Raw genomic sequence first — 18,586 nt, forward strand, 5'->3', positions numbered from 1 at the left:
ACCAGGCTACGCTAATACCCTCTAGAGCATTACACCTAATACTGGGCCGGCCCTAAATCGGATTGAACGGTGCTGAAATACAATTTGGTGTTTGTTGTGGGGGCAGAGGCAGTTGTGGTGTGTTGAAAGGAGGTGTGAAGAAGATGGGAGGAGGGCAGGGTGTTGATGGGGTGCTAACAATTACCCTGAGGTACATTGAGGGCTGATTACAAACTCTTTAACGGGACCCGATTGAGACCAAGTGGGATGGACGAGCTGCTGTTTGCATGACTGCAGGCTAGGATGTCGGGACTTATCTGAAAGCCTCTGACTTATCTCACCACTTGGCAGGCGAGAGCTGCAAACAGTGATCAGAATAGATATTGTACCAGAGTTTGCAACCGATGTGTATGTATGAAATTCAGGTTCTTAGAAGCTCAGTGGAGTAATGGTAAGTGGCACTGAGCTATTGTAAATGAGGAGTGTACTATAATGTGTTCATGTTAAGTTTGTGTCATTCTAAAGCACATTTGTACCTCTATTGCACACCCAAACCAGTGTGTACAGTTGTACACCATGGTTGCACATTGGGTTAAGGAGAGCAACATGCTTCTCATTCCTCAATCCATGTACAGAAGTCTAAGGCCCTTCTAGCATTTTTTGCTACTCCAGTGGTCATGACAACTGTACCATTCAAGCACCCTGACCTGGGCTGGAATGGGACCACATACCAGCACTGGCAATAATTACGTCAGACCGGCCCCCGAGCGCCGGTGGGGGTGGTGATATTGGGTGCTGGTGGAAAACACTGCTGCTGCGATTTTCTTTCAGGGGGCTGTTTTTGCTGCACTACTGCAATACTGGCCCCCAGTAACAAAACCGACCCCCACTGGTCCAAAACCTTCCCACACACTTCCTGCCCACTGGGAAAACACCTGATGCCCGTTACGGCAAGCTGACACTGAGTACCTGATCGAGGCCATTGCCATAGGAACATGAAGTGCCATTAAAATGTATTCAAGAAAAGTCCTTTTACTGGCATTGGCACTTCCTATTGCCACTGCTCTCCATCCACACCACTGTTTGGCCACTTTTTCAAGACAGTAGCTCCAAGGCTTGCAATGCATGCGGGAGTCTTTTTGTAGCACCCTTGGCACAGCTGGCATTGACTGCTGGGAATAACGAGAGGTGAGTGGTGATGCTGCAGTGATGCTGCTCACTGATAGATTTGTCAATATGTGTGATGTTGAGATAAAGGCGAGGGGGATCGGTGCACATCAACCCCTCTCTCAACCAGCAGCTCTCTGCACAGAGTATTGTGCCGAGGGGGCCCCCTGGAACTTGGGCCCCCACGCACTGCAGGTGCTGCGGGGGCCTGTGTTACGCCACTGCTCTAGGGGATGAAGTCCACTTTTGTCCAGAGGTCCTCTGGACACAAGAGATCATCATCGCCCCAACAACAGTGCACACATTGGGTAAACCTTACATTTCTTTCTATTTACTGGATATTGATTAATGGACTCATTGAGACACCACCAATGTGCCCACTCAGGGAGCAAAAGCTTTGGGTTATATATGCTCGATTTTGAAACCAAGATGTCACATTCAGGGCAGCAGCTTACCATCTAAAACCAAAGGTGCCTACAATTGTAGGAATGAGTACGCAGTTTATGTGCTCACCGGCACATGTAACTTGTGTTACGTAGGCAGCACTACACTAGCAGTTTACAAAAGGATATTGCAACACGTGTGCTATCATCAATAGTGATCAAACCTACCCAGTTGCAAGACACTGCGCAACACATCACCAAAAATATCCTAATCATATTAAGTATTTTGTGATTGATGTCATGCCTCTAAACAGAAGAGGTGGGGACGGTGTCTGAGCACTGAGGGAACGTGGATGAGGTATACATTAAGCCTCAGATGCAAAGCCCCGAATGGTCTCAATCATGATGAGTGTGAGAAGTTGGCCTGATAGGTGATGTTTCCAATTCTGGAACCACCTATTATCAGACCAAACAATCCCTTATGGTGTCAGGTTGTAAGTCAACCTTGTTAGACAAGCTATCCTAGGGGTAGCATGGACTAAGCAGCCTAAAGGCTTAACTTAAGAGGTCGTGTTAAGCGAGCTGTTTTACCACATACAATCCTGTAATATCAAATGAAAGGACACCACACAAGTATATATTATAAAAATATATGTGTTTATTACTAAAAACAATCCCCAGTATTCTTTATGAATAAAGGGGCACAAGCGTTAAATCAAAAGCACAGTTTAAACATACAAAGTTGCACAATTATGGATGAGGGCGGGTGGCCACTCAAACCATATACTAAACAAGTGGTATAAGAGATACCAATCGAACAGTGATTAGGCCTAGGGCCTAGGGAATCGCTGGGAGCAGTCAGGACAAGCAGTGATGAAGTCGGGAGAGGCCCACGGGATTCGGGAGCAGTGCGGAAAGCGCACGCATGCACCAATGTTAACCAATGGTGCGTAAAAATGACAAAGTTAGAGTTTAAGGACACTTCCGCTGAACCTAGAGGAACAAAACTTAAGACACAGACCCTAGAGGTGTGCACCAGTGTGGGAACACCGGCGGAGCAAAGTTACCTCACCCACAGGAAGCGGGTGCACAGGGTCGAAGTTGAGTCGGGTTTCGTCACGCAGGCTCTTGGTGCTTGGAGCTGAAAGGGCTGCAGGCGGGGTGAAAGAGAAGTGTCCGGTGGAGTCCAAGGGTGGACTCGAGTCGAAAAGTACCTGAAAGCAGAGGGGACAGAGTCTGGGTCACTCAGCAGTGACCAGGGTGGAACCAAGACGGAACTAGGCAATGTCGGGCGCAATCAGGTCGCTGTCGAGGTGCTTCTCTCCGCTGTCACGTGGGCTCTGGGGCATCTACGACGTCCAGGAGCAGGTCACGATCTGTCCCACGCAGGCTCTCACCGTCGGCGCTGTCGGCTTCAAGATTGGAGCAAACAACACTTGGCAAAAGCAATCCACGCGGAACCGGGAGATTGCTCTTCACTCGAACCAGGAAGGTCAGAGTGGGGGCTCCTTTTCAGGGGAGCTGGTGCAGATCTGGAGCAACCAGATTCACAAGTCGGTTTCAAGTTTTCGTCGGCACAGGGGCCACTAGCCGGCTGGCAAGTGACCGGGCCAACGCGTTGAGCCAAAAGTAGCAGAAGGGCCCCACGCAGCACTCGATGAGTGTAGAGGGGTGGGCTTCGGTGCAAGAGTGGCTCAGGGTTGGGGCTTCTCAAACCCCGGTGCACAGCTTCGAGGGTCACTCGTGGGCTGCACGGTCAGCGTCTCGTGGTCAATTCAAGATGGCGTGCCCCACGCTTCCGGTCGCCTACACGGGTCTCAGCTCTGCAGGGACTGTGGATCGGGCTGTTGGAAGGCAGGCAAGCTTGATCTCGTCGATCTCTGTCGCTCGAGTTCCGGCGGGAACTGCAACAAAGTAGACGTCGAGGGCTGGATGGTGCCTGCTGGTGCAGGGTGGTCACTCCTTGACCACAAGGGAGATTCCTCGGGCTTCCACGTTGAGTAGGAGGTCCAAGGGTCCAGAGTTTCGTTTCTTATGTTTCTTTCAGGAAATCTGATGTGCATTGGCACTGCTCCCACTCTTATTCGAATCTGGGGGGCGTGATTACCTGCTAGGTCCCCCCCTATGGGTGGGACCCAGGAAGGGGGTGGATACACCCCTTTCCTTTGATCCAGGCCGCCCTGGCACGAGGGCTGGAGTGCCCCAGAACCGGTTTGGCCGGATTATGCAAGGGGCAGCCTTGTGCGCCCCAGGCAGTGTCTGGTTTCTTTCAGACCTCCCTGCTACAATCCACTATCTCCTGTCTGGAGGGCGGTGACACCCTCCTGTGACAGGAAACCCTTTGTCCAGGCCCCATTTGGCTGAGTTGCGGTCAGCTGCAGGGGTCCAGACTCTTGTCTGTGGCAGAGGCATCCATTTTGTGGATCTAAGGTCTTTGTAGAAATTAACCGCATTTAAGTAAAGCAACATGTCCTACCCCTCTAGAGGGGTGGAATGCTATCCCCGTCGCCAGAACTGGCGAGGGGATAGTATTCCAAATCGTATGACACCTTACACGACATGTTTTGATAAAGCCAAACCAAAGTTGCTATATAACCGCGAGGATTATAAGGCACTTAAGAGTATATGGTATGGCATTATCCTGAAACAGCTTAGGGAGTTGTTCCCGACAGCTGCAGACAGGCTCAGCTCATGCTAGAGCTCCATCTCACATTAAACCACGCACTCTGCCTCCAGGATTGATGAGGCCTTCCATAGGAGTGGCTCACAGGTTTATATGTGTCCAGATATAGGTTTAGATATAGGTATACTATATCTAAGTAAGGGGTGATTACACCACCTTACCCCAGCTGAGTGATCAGCCAGTTGTGGTGACCATAGGATAGCAGACCCTACTCTCCTACACAACCCCCCCCCAAACGCAGGGACATTAAACTAACCTTGACCAGATAAGTCTTCATGTTCTAAGTGGAAGTACCTGGAGAGACCATCTGCATTACCATGGTCAGTCCCTGGGCGGTGCTCCACTGTAAAGTCCATCCCCTGTAGGGAAATGGACCACCTGAGCAGTTTGGGATTTTCACCCTTCATCTGATTGAGCCAAAAGAGGGGCTTATGGTCTGTCTGAACTAGGAAGTGAGTTCCAAACAAGTAGGACCTCAACTTCTTCAGGGCCCAAACCACAGCAAAGGCCTCCCTCTCAATGGCTGACCAACGTTTCTCTCTAGGGGTCAGCCTTCTGCTAATGAAAGCAATGGGCTGGTCTTGACCATCTTGATTAAGTTGTGAGAGCACAGCTCCCACCCCCAACTCAGAAGCATCTGTCTGTACAATGAACTGTTTGGAGTAGTCAGGACTCTTCAGGATAGGTGCAGAGCACATGGCCTTCTTCAGGTCATCAAATGCCTTTTGACAGCTAACTGTCCACTGAACCTTTTTTGGCATCTTCTTGGATGTCAAGTCATTTAATGGTGTCACTATAGACCCATAGTTTTTCACAAACTTTCTGTAATACCCAGTCAGGCCCAAGAAGGCTCTGACTTGTGTCTGGGTAACTGGAGGAGCCCAGTCCTGTATGGCCTGGATTTTGCTCTCCAGTGGCTGAACCTGACCTCCACCTACTAGGTGGCCCAGGTATACAACCTTACTCTGCCCTATCTGGCACTTAGTGGCCTTGATAGTTAGGCCTGCCTTTTGCAGGGCCTCCAAAACTTTCTTCAGGTGGATCAGGTGATCCTCCCAGGTGGAGCTAAAGACAGCAATATCATCTAGATATGCTGCACAAAAGTCATCCAACCCAGTAAGGACTTGGTTCACCAACCTTTGGAAAGTGGCAGGTGCATTCTTCAAACCAAAGGGCATTACCACAAACTGATAATGTCCACTAGGGCTAGAGAATGCTGTTTTGGCTTTTGACTCCTCAGCTAATCTCATTTGCCAGTAGCCAGCTGTCAGATCAAATGTGCTCAGAAACTTGGCAGAAGCCAATCTGTCAATGAGCTCATCTGCTCTTGGAATGGGGTGAGCATCTGTCCTAGTGACAGCATTGAGACCCCTGTAGTCCACGCAAAATCTCATTTCTCTCTTTCCATCTTGGGTATGAGGTTTTGGCACAAGGACTACTGGGCTGGCCCATGGGCTCTCTGATGGCTCAATCACTCCAAGCTCTAACATCTTTTGCACCTCAGCCTTGATGCAATCCCTGACATGGTCAGGTTGCCTGTAGATCTTATTCTTCACAGGCAGACTGTCACCAGTGTCCACTACATGGGTACACCAGTCAGTCTGGCTGGGTGTGAGTGAAAACAAATGCCTGTGGGCCTGCAAAACTTGTCTGCAGTCCACCTGTTGCTGGTCAGTGAGGCTGCCTGCCAAGGCTACTCCATCAACTGAACCATCATCAGGGTTCTGAGAAAGCAGGTCTGGGAGAGGGTCACTCTCTTCCTCCTGATCCCCATCTGTGGCCATGAGCAAGCTCATGTCCTCCCTGTCCACAAATGCTTTCAAACGATTCACATGGATTACCCTGTGAGGGCTCCTGGGTGTTCCAAAGTCAACCAAGTAAGTGACTTCTCCCTTCTTCTCAATGATAGGATAGGGTCCACTCCATTTGTCCTGGAGTGCTGCTGGGGCCACTGGCTCCAGTACCCACACCTTCTGTCCTGGTTGGAACTCTACCAGTACAGCCTTTTGGTCATGCCAAGCTTTTTGTAATTCTTGGCTGGCCTCCAGGTTTTTGGATGCTCTTTCCATGTATTCAGCCATCCTGGAGCGGAGACCAAGTACATAGTCCACTATGTCTAGCTTAGGCTTTTTGAGAGGTAACTCCCATCCTTCCTTCACCAAACACAATGGACCCCTCACAGGGTGGCCAAATAAAAGTTCAAAAGGGCTGTAGCCAACCCCCTTCTGTGGAACCTCTCTGTAAGCAAAGAGCAGGCAAGGTAAAAGAATGTCCCATTTCCGCCTGAGCTTCTCTGGTAATCCTTTTATCTTGCCCTTAAGGGTCTTGTTAAATCTCCCCACAAGCCCATTGCACTGTGGATGGTAGGGGGTGGTAAACTTGTAGTTTACCCCACACTCCTTCCACATTGCTTTCAGATAGCTGGACATAAAATTGGTGCCCCTATCTGATAACACCTCCTTTGGGAAGCCCACTCTTGAGAAAACTGCAATGAGGGCTTTTGCCACCACAGGTGCTGTGGTGGTCCTCAGGGGAATAGCCTCTGGATACCTGGTGGCATGATCCACTACCACCAGTATAAATCTGTTCCCAGATGCTGTTTGGGGGTCCATGGGACCCACAATATCAATTCCAACTCTTTCAAAGGGGACCCCCACCACAGGTAGTGGTATTAGGGGGGCCTTTGTTGTGCCACCTGACTTACCACTGGCTTGGCAAGTGACACAGGAGCGACAAAACTCCTTGACATTTTCTGACATATGAGGCCAGTGAAAGTGTGAAACAAGCCTGTCCCACGTCTTGTTCTGGCCTAAGTGTCCTGCAAGGGGAATATCATGGGCCAAGGTAAGGAGGAACCCCCTAAACTTCAGAGGTATAACCAACCTCCTGGTCATGCCAGGCTTGGGGTCTCTAGCCTCTGAGTAAAGGAGTCCATCATCCCAATACACAGTATGGGTACCTTGGGCATCCCCAGCAGCCTCAGCAGCAGCCTGCTGTCTGAGGGGTTCAAGGGAAGGGCAATCTAATTGAGCCTGCCTCAGGTCTGCCCCTGTCCCCAGAAACTCAACCTGGTCACGTTCAAGTTCCTCAGAGACAGTCTCCTCTTGGACTGCAGAATCAGTTTCCTCTGAAACTTGATCCTCAACCTGGGGCAAGGTGGAAGGCTCAGCCTTTCCTCTCTTGCTCCTTCTCTTGGGTTGTGGTTGGTCTATTGTTCCAACATCCACCACTGGTTCAGGAAGGCACTTCTTAGCCTGAGCCCTTGTCATGGCAAGGACATGCTCTGAAATCCCTAGCATTTCTGCATGAGTCCTGTACTCCACTTCTGACCAAGCTGAGCTTTCAAGATCATTGCCTAACAGACAGTCTACTGGTAGGTCTGCACTCACAACAACTTTCTTTAGGCCATCTACCCCTCCCCAGGAGAAGTTCACAACTGCCACACTATGGGAAGTAGTGGAGTTGCTTGCATTGGTCACTAGGTAACTCTCACCTAGTACAATCTGTCCAGGGTCCACAAAGTCAGGTGTCACCATTGTGACACTGGCACATGTGTCCCTGTAGGCTTGAGCCAGTTTCTCATTAATTAAGGGAGTCTGCCTATATTTGCCCAGGTTACAGGCAGTGGGCAAATCTATGTCCACATCATATAAGAGAACTGCCTGTGTAGGGGTTCTGACTAGGCCAGATCCTACTTCAATACCCAGGGTCAACCCAGCTACACCCTTGGACTGTGTTCCACCACTGCTTACTGTACTAGGGGTTGCAGTTGCTTTAGGAGCTGGAGTGGTGGAGACTGGATTTGCCTTAGTGCATTCACTGCCCCAGTGTGAAACTGATTTGCAGGTATTACACCAAGGTGTCTTTGGACCTTTATTCTTCTTCTTCTTGTTTCCATTTTGGGAACCACCCTCCTTACTACTAGTTTGGGGGCCTGAAGACTTCTGGTCTTTTTCTTTATCTTTATCTTTCTGATTTCCACCCTTCTGGTCTGTTTTCTTCTGGTCACCACCTTGGTTCTGGGGTTTCTGCTTAATCCTTGTTCTGACCCATTTGTCTGCCTTCTTTCCCAATTCTTGGGGAGAGGTCAGATCAGAGTCAATAAGGTATTGATGCAACAGCTGGTTTGTACAGTTATTAAGGATCTGTTCTCTCATTATAAGATTGTACAATCCTGTATAGTCTGAAACTTTACTTCCCTGCAACCAACCCTCCAAAGCCTTAGTGGCACACTCAACGAAATCAGTCCAGTCTTGAGTCTGTGCTTTTTGGGTGTCTCTGAACAACAACCTGTATTGCTCAGTGGTTAGGCCAAACCCTTCAATAAGAGCACTCTTCAAAACAGAGTAGTTTTTGGCATCCTCAGGTCTAACTGTGAGGAGCCTGTCCCTCCCTTTCTCAGAAAAGGAGTACCATAAAATTGCAGCCCACTCATCCTGAGGAACCTGCTGTACCATGCAGGCTCTCTCCAGAGCAGTCATCCATTTGTGGATGTCATCCCCTTCCTTGTAGGGGGGCACAATTTTTGTCAGGTTTCTATTATCATAGCCCCTGTCTTTTTCTTTAGGAAGATTGCTGCCACCAGTGGCATCTAAGCCAGTCAATTTCTGTTCTCTTGCCAAGGTAAGTCTAGCTTGAGCCAAGGTAAGTTTAGCTTGAGCCAGGGCTACCTCCTCCCTCTCTATCTGGAGTCTGACAGCCCTCATTCTGGCCCTATGCTCAGTCTTTTGAGAGGCAGTCATACCTCTCTCAGATTCTCTTGAGGCACTAGAAATATGAGAGTCCCCTGAGGGAGATCTCACTCTTCTGTTGCCTGGGAGAATGCTATAGGATCTGGGGAGGTGCTGGCCCTCTCCATTCCCCAGTAGGTTTAAGTTGGCCTGGCTAAGCCTGGCAACTCCAACCTGGCTACCCTCCTGATCCTGGTCTTCTGTGTCCTCAACCTCTGAGTCCTCATCCCCCTCTTCTCGTTCTTCGCCTTCTTCCTCCTGAGGGGTACCAGTTAGAGGTGGGTTCTCTCCATTTCCTGACCCTAGGGGAATTCACTTCGCCCTTTCTAAGTCATCCTGTTCTAGAATGGCTATCAGGATTGGACAGGTGGGGCTTCTGCCCCTTTTTAACCCTCTTGATTTGCACAAGGCAATCAAGTCCTTTCGGGTTAGTTTGTCATAGCTGGAAGTTGCCTGGGTAAGGTCAACTGTCACAGGAGTAGACCCTGAGGCTTTTCCTGTGTCAGACATGACTCTAGTGTGGTGTAAGTGATGCACCTACCTACACTAAGTGTTTCCCTACTGTACCTTACTAGTGAGTTGTAGCCAGGGTGTGCTAATCCCTTTAATCTACAACTACTAAATTCAGTAGAACTTAATATGCTAAGCTTTTGATTTATATGTACCTAGAGGTACTTGATGTGATCTTTCAATTTGATAAAAAGATTGCAATGGTAAAACAACAGCAAGCTCAAATCCGCACCGCTGCTCACCAATGTGAGAAGTTGGCCTGATAGGTGATGTTTCCAATTCTGGAACCACCTATTATCAGACCAAACAATCCCTTATGGTGTCAGGTTGTAAGTCAACCTTGTTAGATAAGCTATCCTAGGGGTAGCATGGACTAAGCAGCCTAAAGGCTTAACTTAAGAGGTCGTGTTAAGCGAGCTGTTTTACCACATACAATCCTGTAATATCAAATGAAAGGACACCACACAAGTATATATTATAAAAATATATGTGTTTATTACTAAAAACAATCCCCAGTATTCTTTATGAATAAAGGGGCACAAGCGTTAAATCAAAAGCACAGTTTAAACATACAAAGTTGCACAATTATGGATGAGGGCGGGTGGCCACTCAAACCATATACTAAACAAGTGGTATAAGAGATACCAATCGAACAGTGGTTAGGCCTAGGGCCTAGGGAATCGCTGGGAGCAGTCAGGACAAGCAGTGCTGAAGTCGGGAGAGGCCCACGGGATTCGGGAGCAGTGCGGAAAGCGCACGCATGCACCAATCTTAACCAATGGTGCGTAAAAATGACAAAGTTAGAGTTTAAGGACACTTCCGCTGAACCTAGAGGAACAAAACTTAAGACACAGACCCTAGAGGTGTGCACCAGTGTGGGAACACCGGCGGAGCAAAGTTACCTCACCCACAGGAAGCGGGTGCACAGGGTCGAAGTTGAGTCGGGTTTCGTCACGCAGGCTCTTGGTGCTTGGAGCTGAAAGGGCTGCAGGCGGGGTGAAAGAGAAGTGTCCGGTGGAGTCCAAGGGTGGACTCGAGTCGAAAAGTACCTGAAAGCAGAGGGGACAGAGTCTGGGTCACTCAGCAGTGACCAGGGTGGAACCAGGACGGAACCAGGCAATGTCGGGCACAATCAGGTCGCTGTCGAGGTGCTTCTCTCCGCTGTCACGTGGGCTCTGGGGCATCTACGATGTCCAGGAGCAGGTCACGATCTGTCCCACGCAGGCTCTCACCGTCGGCGCTGTCGGCTTCAAGATTGGAGTAAACAACACTTGGCAAAAGCAATCCACGCGGAACCGGGAGATTGCTCTTCACTCGAACCAGGAAGGTCAGAGTGGGGGCTCCTTTTCAGGGGAGCTGGTGCAGATCTGGAGCAACCAGATTCACAAGTCGGTTTCAAGTTTTCGTCGGCACAGGGGCCACTAGCCGGCTGGCAAGTGACCGGGCCAACGCGTTGAGCCAAACGTAACAGAAGGGCCCCACGCAGCACTCGATGAGTGTAGAGGGGTGGGCTTCGGTGCAAGAGTGGCTCAGGGTTGGGGCTTCTCAAACCCCGGTGCACAGCTTCGAGGGTCACTCGTGGGCTGCACGGTCAGCGTCTCGTGGTCAATTCAAGATGGCGTGCCCCACGCTTCTGGTCGCCTCCACGGGTCTCAGCTCTGCAGGGACTGTGAATCGGGCTGTTGGAAGGCAGGCAAGCTTGATCTCGTCGATCTCTGTCGCTCGAGTTCCGGCGGGAACTGCAACAAAGTAGACGTCGAGGGCTGGATGGTGCCTGCTGGTGCAGGGTGGTCACTCCTTGACCACAAGGGAGATTCTTCGGGCTTCCACGTTGAGTAGGAGGTCCAAGGGTCCAGAGTTTCGTTTCTTATGTTTCTTTCAGGAAATCTGATGTGCATTGGCACTGCTCCCACTCTTATTCGAATCTGGGGGGCGTGATTACCTGCTATGTCCCCCCCTATGGGTGGGACCCAGGAAGGGGGTGGATACACCCCTTTCCTTTGATCCAGGCCGCCCTGGCACGAGGGCTGGAGTGCCCCAGAACCGGTTTGGCCGGATTATGCAAGGGGCAGCCTTGTGCGCCCCAGGCAGTGTCTGGTTTCTTTCAGACCTCCCTGCTACAATCCACTATCTCCTGTCTGGAGGGCGGTGACACCCTCCTGTGACAGGAAACCCTTTGTCCAGGCCCCATTTGGCTGAGTTTCGGTCAGCTGCAGGGGTCCAGACTCTTGTCTGTGGCAGAGGCATCCATTTTGTGGATCTAAGGTCTTTGTAGAAATTAACCGCAATTAAGTAAAGCAACATGTCCTACCCCTCTAGAGGGGTGGAATGCTATCCCCGTCGCCAGAACTGGCGAGGGGATAGTATTCCAAATCGTATGACACCTTACACGACATGTTTTGATAAAGCCAAACCAAAGTTGCTATATAACCGCGAGGATTATAAGGCACTTAAGAGTATATGGTATGGCATTATCCTGAAACAGCTTAGGGAGTTGTTCCCGACAGCTGCAGACAGGCTCAGCTCATGCTAGAGCTCCATCTCACATTAAACCACGCACTCTGCCTCCAGGATTGATGAGGCCTTCCATAGGAGTGGCTCACAGGTTTATATGTGTCCAGATATAGGTTTAGATATAGGTATACTATATCTAAGTAAGGGGTGATTACACCACCTTACCCCAGCTGAGTGATCAGCCAGTTGTGTCAATTTAAGAACCAGCCAGGGGTGGCAAAAGATATGCTGCAGCCCCTGGTAGGCCTTGGTGGCCCCTATGCCCTGGGCACCTATAGTGCATTATACAGGGGCTGACAAGGAGTCCATTTCCAATTGTGGTATGTGCCTATAGCACATGTATCATTAATTTAGTGAGAGAACAGCAGGCTGGGGGTCTGATCAGCAGGCCCACAGCCTCAGTAGTCGAAAACCAGTGAAGCAAAAAGCAAAAATTTGGGGTGACCATAGGATAGCAGACCCTACTCTCCTACAATGAGGAGTTACATTCCCGCCTCTAATTATGCATATTACGATAACTGTGTGAATGCCCACATGGGCCAGATTTCTGTTCACATTTTTTCTCCTTTTCTTGTTTTTTCTTTACTTCTCTCTTTTTCTTTTCCTCTTCTTTTTTTATTGTTTACACTTTTTTCCCCTTTTTTTCTGTTTCTAACTGTCTTCTCGCCACTTAATTTGGAATAATATTGCCATTGGAATGTGGGTACGTTGGATAAATGACATTAGGGCCAATGGATGTGATCTAAGACGCACTGGCACGAGGATGTACAAAGTATGAATTGGGTCCATTTGTCATGAATATATAATCTTTTACCCTAGAGGTTGCGGAAATTGGAATATGTCAAACTTTGACTCTGAATCAGTGATTGCCCACTTGGGCTTAATTGTAAGCCATTTTATAATGATACCAGGTTGTGGACAGCACATCTTGATTCACACTGAGTATATTCAATATATTAATGACAGTGGCAAAAGAAACCTGTGAAAGCCATACATAGTACTTTGGAATATAAGCTGTGTATAAAGGTTGTGCCGTATGAATGAGATCCGGCAGCCAAGCCCTCTGGATAAATTGTGCAATAAAATAGAAATTGCTATCTCAAAAAAGAGTTGGTAATAACAATCAATGGGGTTTATTGGATAATCATGCAAAATATGGCAATGGGCATTTATAACAGTAATATTTGTAGCTCAATCCACAGTGATCAGGATCTGTACTAATTGCACAAAGTGGGCAATTATGTTTTGTTTAGATGTACTTAATGTACGAGCCTCTGCAAAGAATTGGAATGTGAGTCTTGTTTTCATATCTATATGTAAATTGATACTTGTATAGCGCACTACTCACCCGCAAGGGTCTCAAGGCGCTTGTACGAATACCGCTGTGGAACCCATCCTAGCTTTCCCTGTGAGGTGTCCACTCCTGGGCACCCCCAAGGTGAAGGCCAGGCATCCTTAGCGTTGTGGGGGCCGTTGTGGAGATTAAGCAAGCTATTGCCCAGAGTTGCAGAGTGGGACTCCATGATTGGAATAGGCACCGAGGCGAGAATTATCAGGTCCGTGGAATTTTTGAGCCCAAGCCCCGCCGAGGCGGGGAATTGAACCCTGGTCCGGGACTAGACCTCTGCATCAGGGTCTGCCGCACTAACCATTGAGCCACACTTCTCCACTATGATGTAGAGTACGCAAATGTGTTGTCAGCATGTGTGCCTGGCATGTGACCAAGGCTGCTCTAGTTGGCCGGAACCCGTGATGGTGGACAAATAATAAAGCAATGTAAATTGGAGGAGGTGCTATCTTCAATCTTTGGAGAGAAGGGATTTTTGGCCGACAGTCGGTAGTTCTAGTTAGGATGTAGTTCCCTATGGAGAGATTTTTTTTACATTTGCCAATAGCTTTGGCATTGTTTGACAAATTCTCACGAAATTTCCAAAACTAGTTTGACACGCACTCCAGTGGCTGTCTTGACAGTTTGGGGGTGAACCATCAAGCAGGGGCCGAGAAAAAGGGAGTTCCCAAAATGCGTTTTTCTGATGTTAATTCCAATACGAACTTTAGACATTGCTACAGCCCGAACTACGGAGCTGAATTACACCAAATTTGGTAGGAAGGTAGCTATTGGTCCAGAAGGCGGCCTTTTTGTGAATTGGTTTAAATCCGTTTAGTAGTTGCAGAGTTATTGAAAGAAATGTCCAATTGTATATATAGGGACGAGGAGGATCCGCAACCCCTCCTGCTCTCTTGCTGAGATCTGATTGGCTTCTAACACTTCAAACCAGGAAGTATTGGCAGCCATCTTGGGGCTTGCCTTGAACCGAGTTCCCGAAAAAACGTAAACAGAATAAAAGGGGACAAAAAAAAATTGTAAATAGTGATTTTCTAGCTCATTATCTGAGACCTTGATCTGCCGACATCCATTTAGATGTGTGAAAACACCCCAGGACATCGGCACCAGCCTAAGCAAGGTTTTTAGTGTTTTAGGGAGGAGGAGGCTAGGGGATGTGGTGGGGTAGGGTTCAATAGGGCCTCATAGGTACTACTGGCACGATGCCCCGCCCCCTTCAAGGCCCTGCCCCCCTGCTAACATGGTGAGATTGTTCTTCAAGTTGGCAGGTAAACAAGAAAGGCTTGGCACCTGTACAGAGGATGATCCTGCAAAACTACCAGAAAAATGGCACATCACGCTACCGTACTTACTGCTCCTAAATAGGAGTATCCAGACACTGAAATAGGTCATACTATTGCTTGTTTTTTAATTTCTACGCTTGTCACATCCTGTGTGTGCAACGTCAAACGTAACTGGTCGATTATATGTCTAGCTCCCTAAGCTTGTCCTGGCTTATTCCCAAGCTCTGTGGATTCTGGGACTTGAAGTTCTCCAGGTGAAGGAGAATTATTGGATACAGTTCCATGCGACGCTTGCTATACTTTTGAGAAGTCTGGCTACGAAAAAATTTGCTTCTTTCGTTTTGGTAGCTTGTGAGTAGAGTTTGGGAGCCGTGGGCTGGGGGAGGGAGGGGGGAATTCCCTTCTATATACAAACATATTTCATTATTTATTTAAAGGACAGACCTCTTCCTTTCGTCTTTCATAACTACTGTACAATAAATATAAAAACATGGCTAATCTAATATATGCCTCTAACTTGTTCCAAAATGCACTGACGGCAAAGATTCACAGATTATTCAATACACAGTTTAATTTATTTGTGCCTGTACTTTTTGACAGGAAGCAGCGAGAGCTCGGAATTCAGTGAGGAAATGACGTCAGCGATGGAAAGGTAAGTTAGAGAAGGAATGTGCAACGTTTTCATTAGAAGATAAGAGGAAGATTTATTTAACAGTGGCTGAAGCAGAAATTCAGAAATATTAAACTTGTATACAAATATCAAAATTCAGTTGCTTCTTTATAAAGAATCACGAATTTAGGGCATGCCCGGTTCTTAATTGCAATTCGTTTTCAAATTTGAAATTTTTCTTATTCTCCACGGCTCCTGAGCGTGTTAAAATCTGCGGCTGATGCCACATAGACAGAATATCCTCCGACTGGCTGTTTTGAAACAATAGAAATATTTTCCATTGCAAAGAAGAACGGGGAATGGAGTCAAGCACAATTGCACCTATCCTTAGTACTACTTTGTATAAATTTTAGGTGCCACGGACCGGAGATTCAAAAGCCCCTAAATCTTCTAAGTCAAAGATTGTATTCCTCTCAAAATACAGCACACAATGGCCCAGCACACTAATTGTAATTATACCTCAATTTTTCAACAGTAATAACAGTTATGTACAGTACTTATTCCAAATCAACGATAACAATTCAGTGGAGTTGTTTGCAGTGCATTCTTTATTTCTCTATTTTTTCTTCAAATAAAAGACTGTAGCCGTAGCCAACGCGTTTCGTCCTTCAAGGACTTCTTCAGGGCAGAAAATGTAGTTATTTTTAATCTTTGACAAATATTTTCAGTATCTCCCCAATGGCATCCAGCTTGATTTCAGATTGCCTTACGAGTATTTCTTTCTTTTATATCCAAGGTAGCTGTGGTAAAAGAGTCTTGCACCGGATAATCAGTCCTGATTGATCGTTATCATTCCTAATGCATTCAAAAACAGGTTTAGGCCGGCTCCATGGCGTGGCGTCCTTCATAGTCAAGAGGACTGATTATCCGGTTCAAGAGTCTTTTATAACTGGAATAAGCACTGTACATAACAGTCATTACTGTTGAAAAATTGAGGTATAATTACAATTAGTGTGCTGAGAAGTATTTTCCATATTTAGATGCACATTTTTATATACAAAAGTCATTAAACAGAAACTGCTTAGGCAACAACTTGGTGAACGGGCAAGAATGTGTTTAAGGCAGGTATGACTAACGTAGCTCCAGGGGTTACGGATCCATGCCAGGCTTTCAGGACATCCACAGACGAAACATTTTCCTGCAGTTAATCTAAATGCTGGCGGATGAAAGGCTGTAAAGATCACGCTGACGTTTGAAGAGTGGTGAAGCAAGCTGGTGGCTAAAGGGGGTGAAGCCCAGACTAGATTGATGGACAGAGCAGACCACGCTGATGGTTGAAGGGCGGTGAACACCACGCTGGTGGTTGAAGGGTGGTGAAGACCACGCTGGTGGTTAAAGGGCAGTGAAGACCACGCTGGTGGTTGAAGGGTGGTGAAGACCACGCTGGTGGTTAAAGAGGGCAGTGAAGGCCACAGTGGTGGTTAACGAGGGCGGTGAAGACCACGCTTGTGGTTATTAAATGGCAGTGAAGACCACGCTGGTGGTTAAAGAGGGCAGTGAAGACCATGCTGGTGGTTAAAGAGGGCAGTGAAGGCCACAGTGGTGGTTAACGAGGGCGGTGAAGACCACCCTTGTGGTTATTAAATGGCAGTGAAGACCACGCTGGTGGTTAAAGGGCAATGAAGACCACCTGGTGGTTAAAGGGCAGTGAAGACCACGCTGGTGGTTAAAGGGTGGTGAAGACAATGCTGGTGGTTAAAGGGCAGTGAAGACCATGCTGATGATTAAAGAGGGCAGAGAAGACCATGTTGATGGTTGAAGGGCAGTGAAGACTACGCTGGTGGTTGAAGGGTGGTGGAGTCAGTCCTGCAATGCATCCACAGTGCACACAAGAAGTGAGAATCTGCAGCAAAACAACCAGTGCTTAATTTGAGCCTGTGGTTGTCAGATGGGAACTGGCAGCTATTTTTCATCATTAGACTTTGTTCCAGAGAAATAGAGAGAAAGAAAGAAAAGAGGGCTGGAAGGATGGGAGAAAGAAGAAAAACAGTGACAAAGGCAGAAAGCAGGGAAGAAAAAGATCCTGCAATTGTGAGATAAAAGTGCAGTGGATGACAAAACTGAAAGGCTGGAAGCCAACGCGAGACCAATTGCTTTTTCCAATGGTTGTTTCATGCTATTTCAATTCACATCAATGTTCTTTACTGTTCTTTATGGTTACTGACAGATGCAGCAAGAGATTTCTGCATTGCCTACCAGATATTTAATAGAACAGGCAGCATGTGACACCGTTTGGAAGTAGAAGATGATGTATTTGGTAAACTTTTACAGACTGAGGGGCATACATACAACAGAATGTCGGAGCGCAGGCAGACCTGCGCCAAATTTAGCAGCACCGCGCTCTGACATTTTCAAAACACAGGGATGCGCCGTATTTACTACAATATGGTGCACCCCTGTGTTTTCCCTAGAACTGGCGCTACAATTAGCTGCCAATCCATAATGGATATTGGTTACTTCTATGTGTGCACACATAGAAGTAGCAAATCATCATTATTTAACAGAAAAAGCAAAAATGTTGAGAAATAAAAACATTTCTCCTTGTGTGCCAATCTGACACCTGCTCCTGCATGGCTAGTTTTTGCCACTTCCACAGATTTACACCTCCTTGTAAATCGGGGGCAGAATCAAAAAGCAATGGGTGTTGCGGTGGAACATGAACATCAACACCCATTGTACGGCCCTTTCACGCAGATACCTGCCTGACAGGATAGCATATTTACAAAGTGCCGTTAAGCCACAAAAAATGACTTAAGGCCACTTTGTAAATATGGTGCAGGACATACCGCCACCGAAGCATCAAAAAAAGTGACACTCCAGTGGCCCTAAGGGCTTGTACATATGCCCCTGAGTATAAATGTATGGTGTTTCCAAACCCATGAAAACCGCATCATGCGGAAATTATGCAGTTTTCTATGAATTCACACTCACAGTATTGTTAAAGTAGAATCAAAAACATCACAAGAACAGATAATATAGCATCATAGAGCGTTGCTGGGGGCTATAACATGTGTTAAAGGCCCTCTTCCTGAGATATGGTTCCAATCTGAGTTCAAAGCCCTTGAAGAAGTCCTTTAATAACTGTTATAGCCAGGAGCAGAAGGTATGCAGTGCTTTTAGAACATTCTTTTCATTAAGGGGATTATGATATATAGGGATAAACAGAAAGATAGCATTGGACTATTGGAGCAGAAGGCCCATATCAATAACATATTGCCCCTGAGCAACTTCCATGAAGCTCCAAACATTCCATTGTTCTAATGTGGGTGAACACAGGGCTGACTTTAAATGAGGGTGCCAGTGGATTGCCTAAACCTCTGGT

At 47.5% G+C, this 18,586-nt stretch overlaps 1 protein-coding gene across 1 annotated transcript in view; it reads left to right on the forward strand.

Annotated features, from left to right (window-relative positions):
• RALGPS1 (Ral GEF with PH domain and SH3 binding motif 1) overlaps window positions 1-18,586 on the forward strand; it is a 1,636,862-nt gene that overhangs the window by 1,530,160 nt on the left and 88,116 nt on the right. The window contains exon 15 of the mRNA XM_078646110.1: window positions 15,195-15,246. Within this exon, the coding sequence (XP_078502236.1) occupies window positions 15,195-15,246 (52 nt within the window). The remainder of the gene's footprint in view (window positions 1-15,194; window positions 15,247-18,586) is intronic.

Source organism: Lissotriton helveticus, chromosome 5_1, assembly GCF_964261635.1.
Source record: "Lissotriton helveticus chromosome 5_1, aLisHel1.1, whole genome shotgun sequence".
Classification (NCBI taxonomy): domain Eukaryota; kingdom Metazoa; phylum Chordata; class Amphibia; order Caudata; family Salamandridae; genus Lissotriton; species Lissotriton helveticus.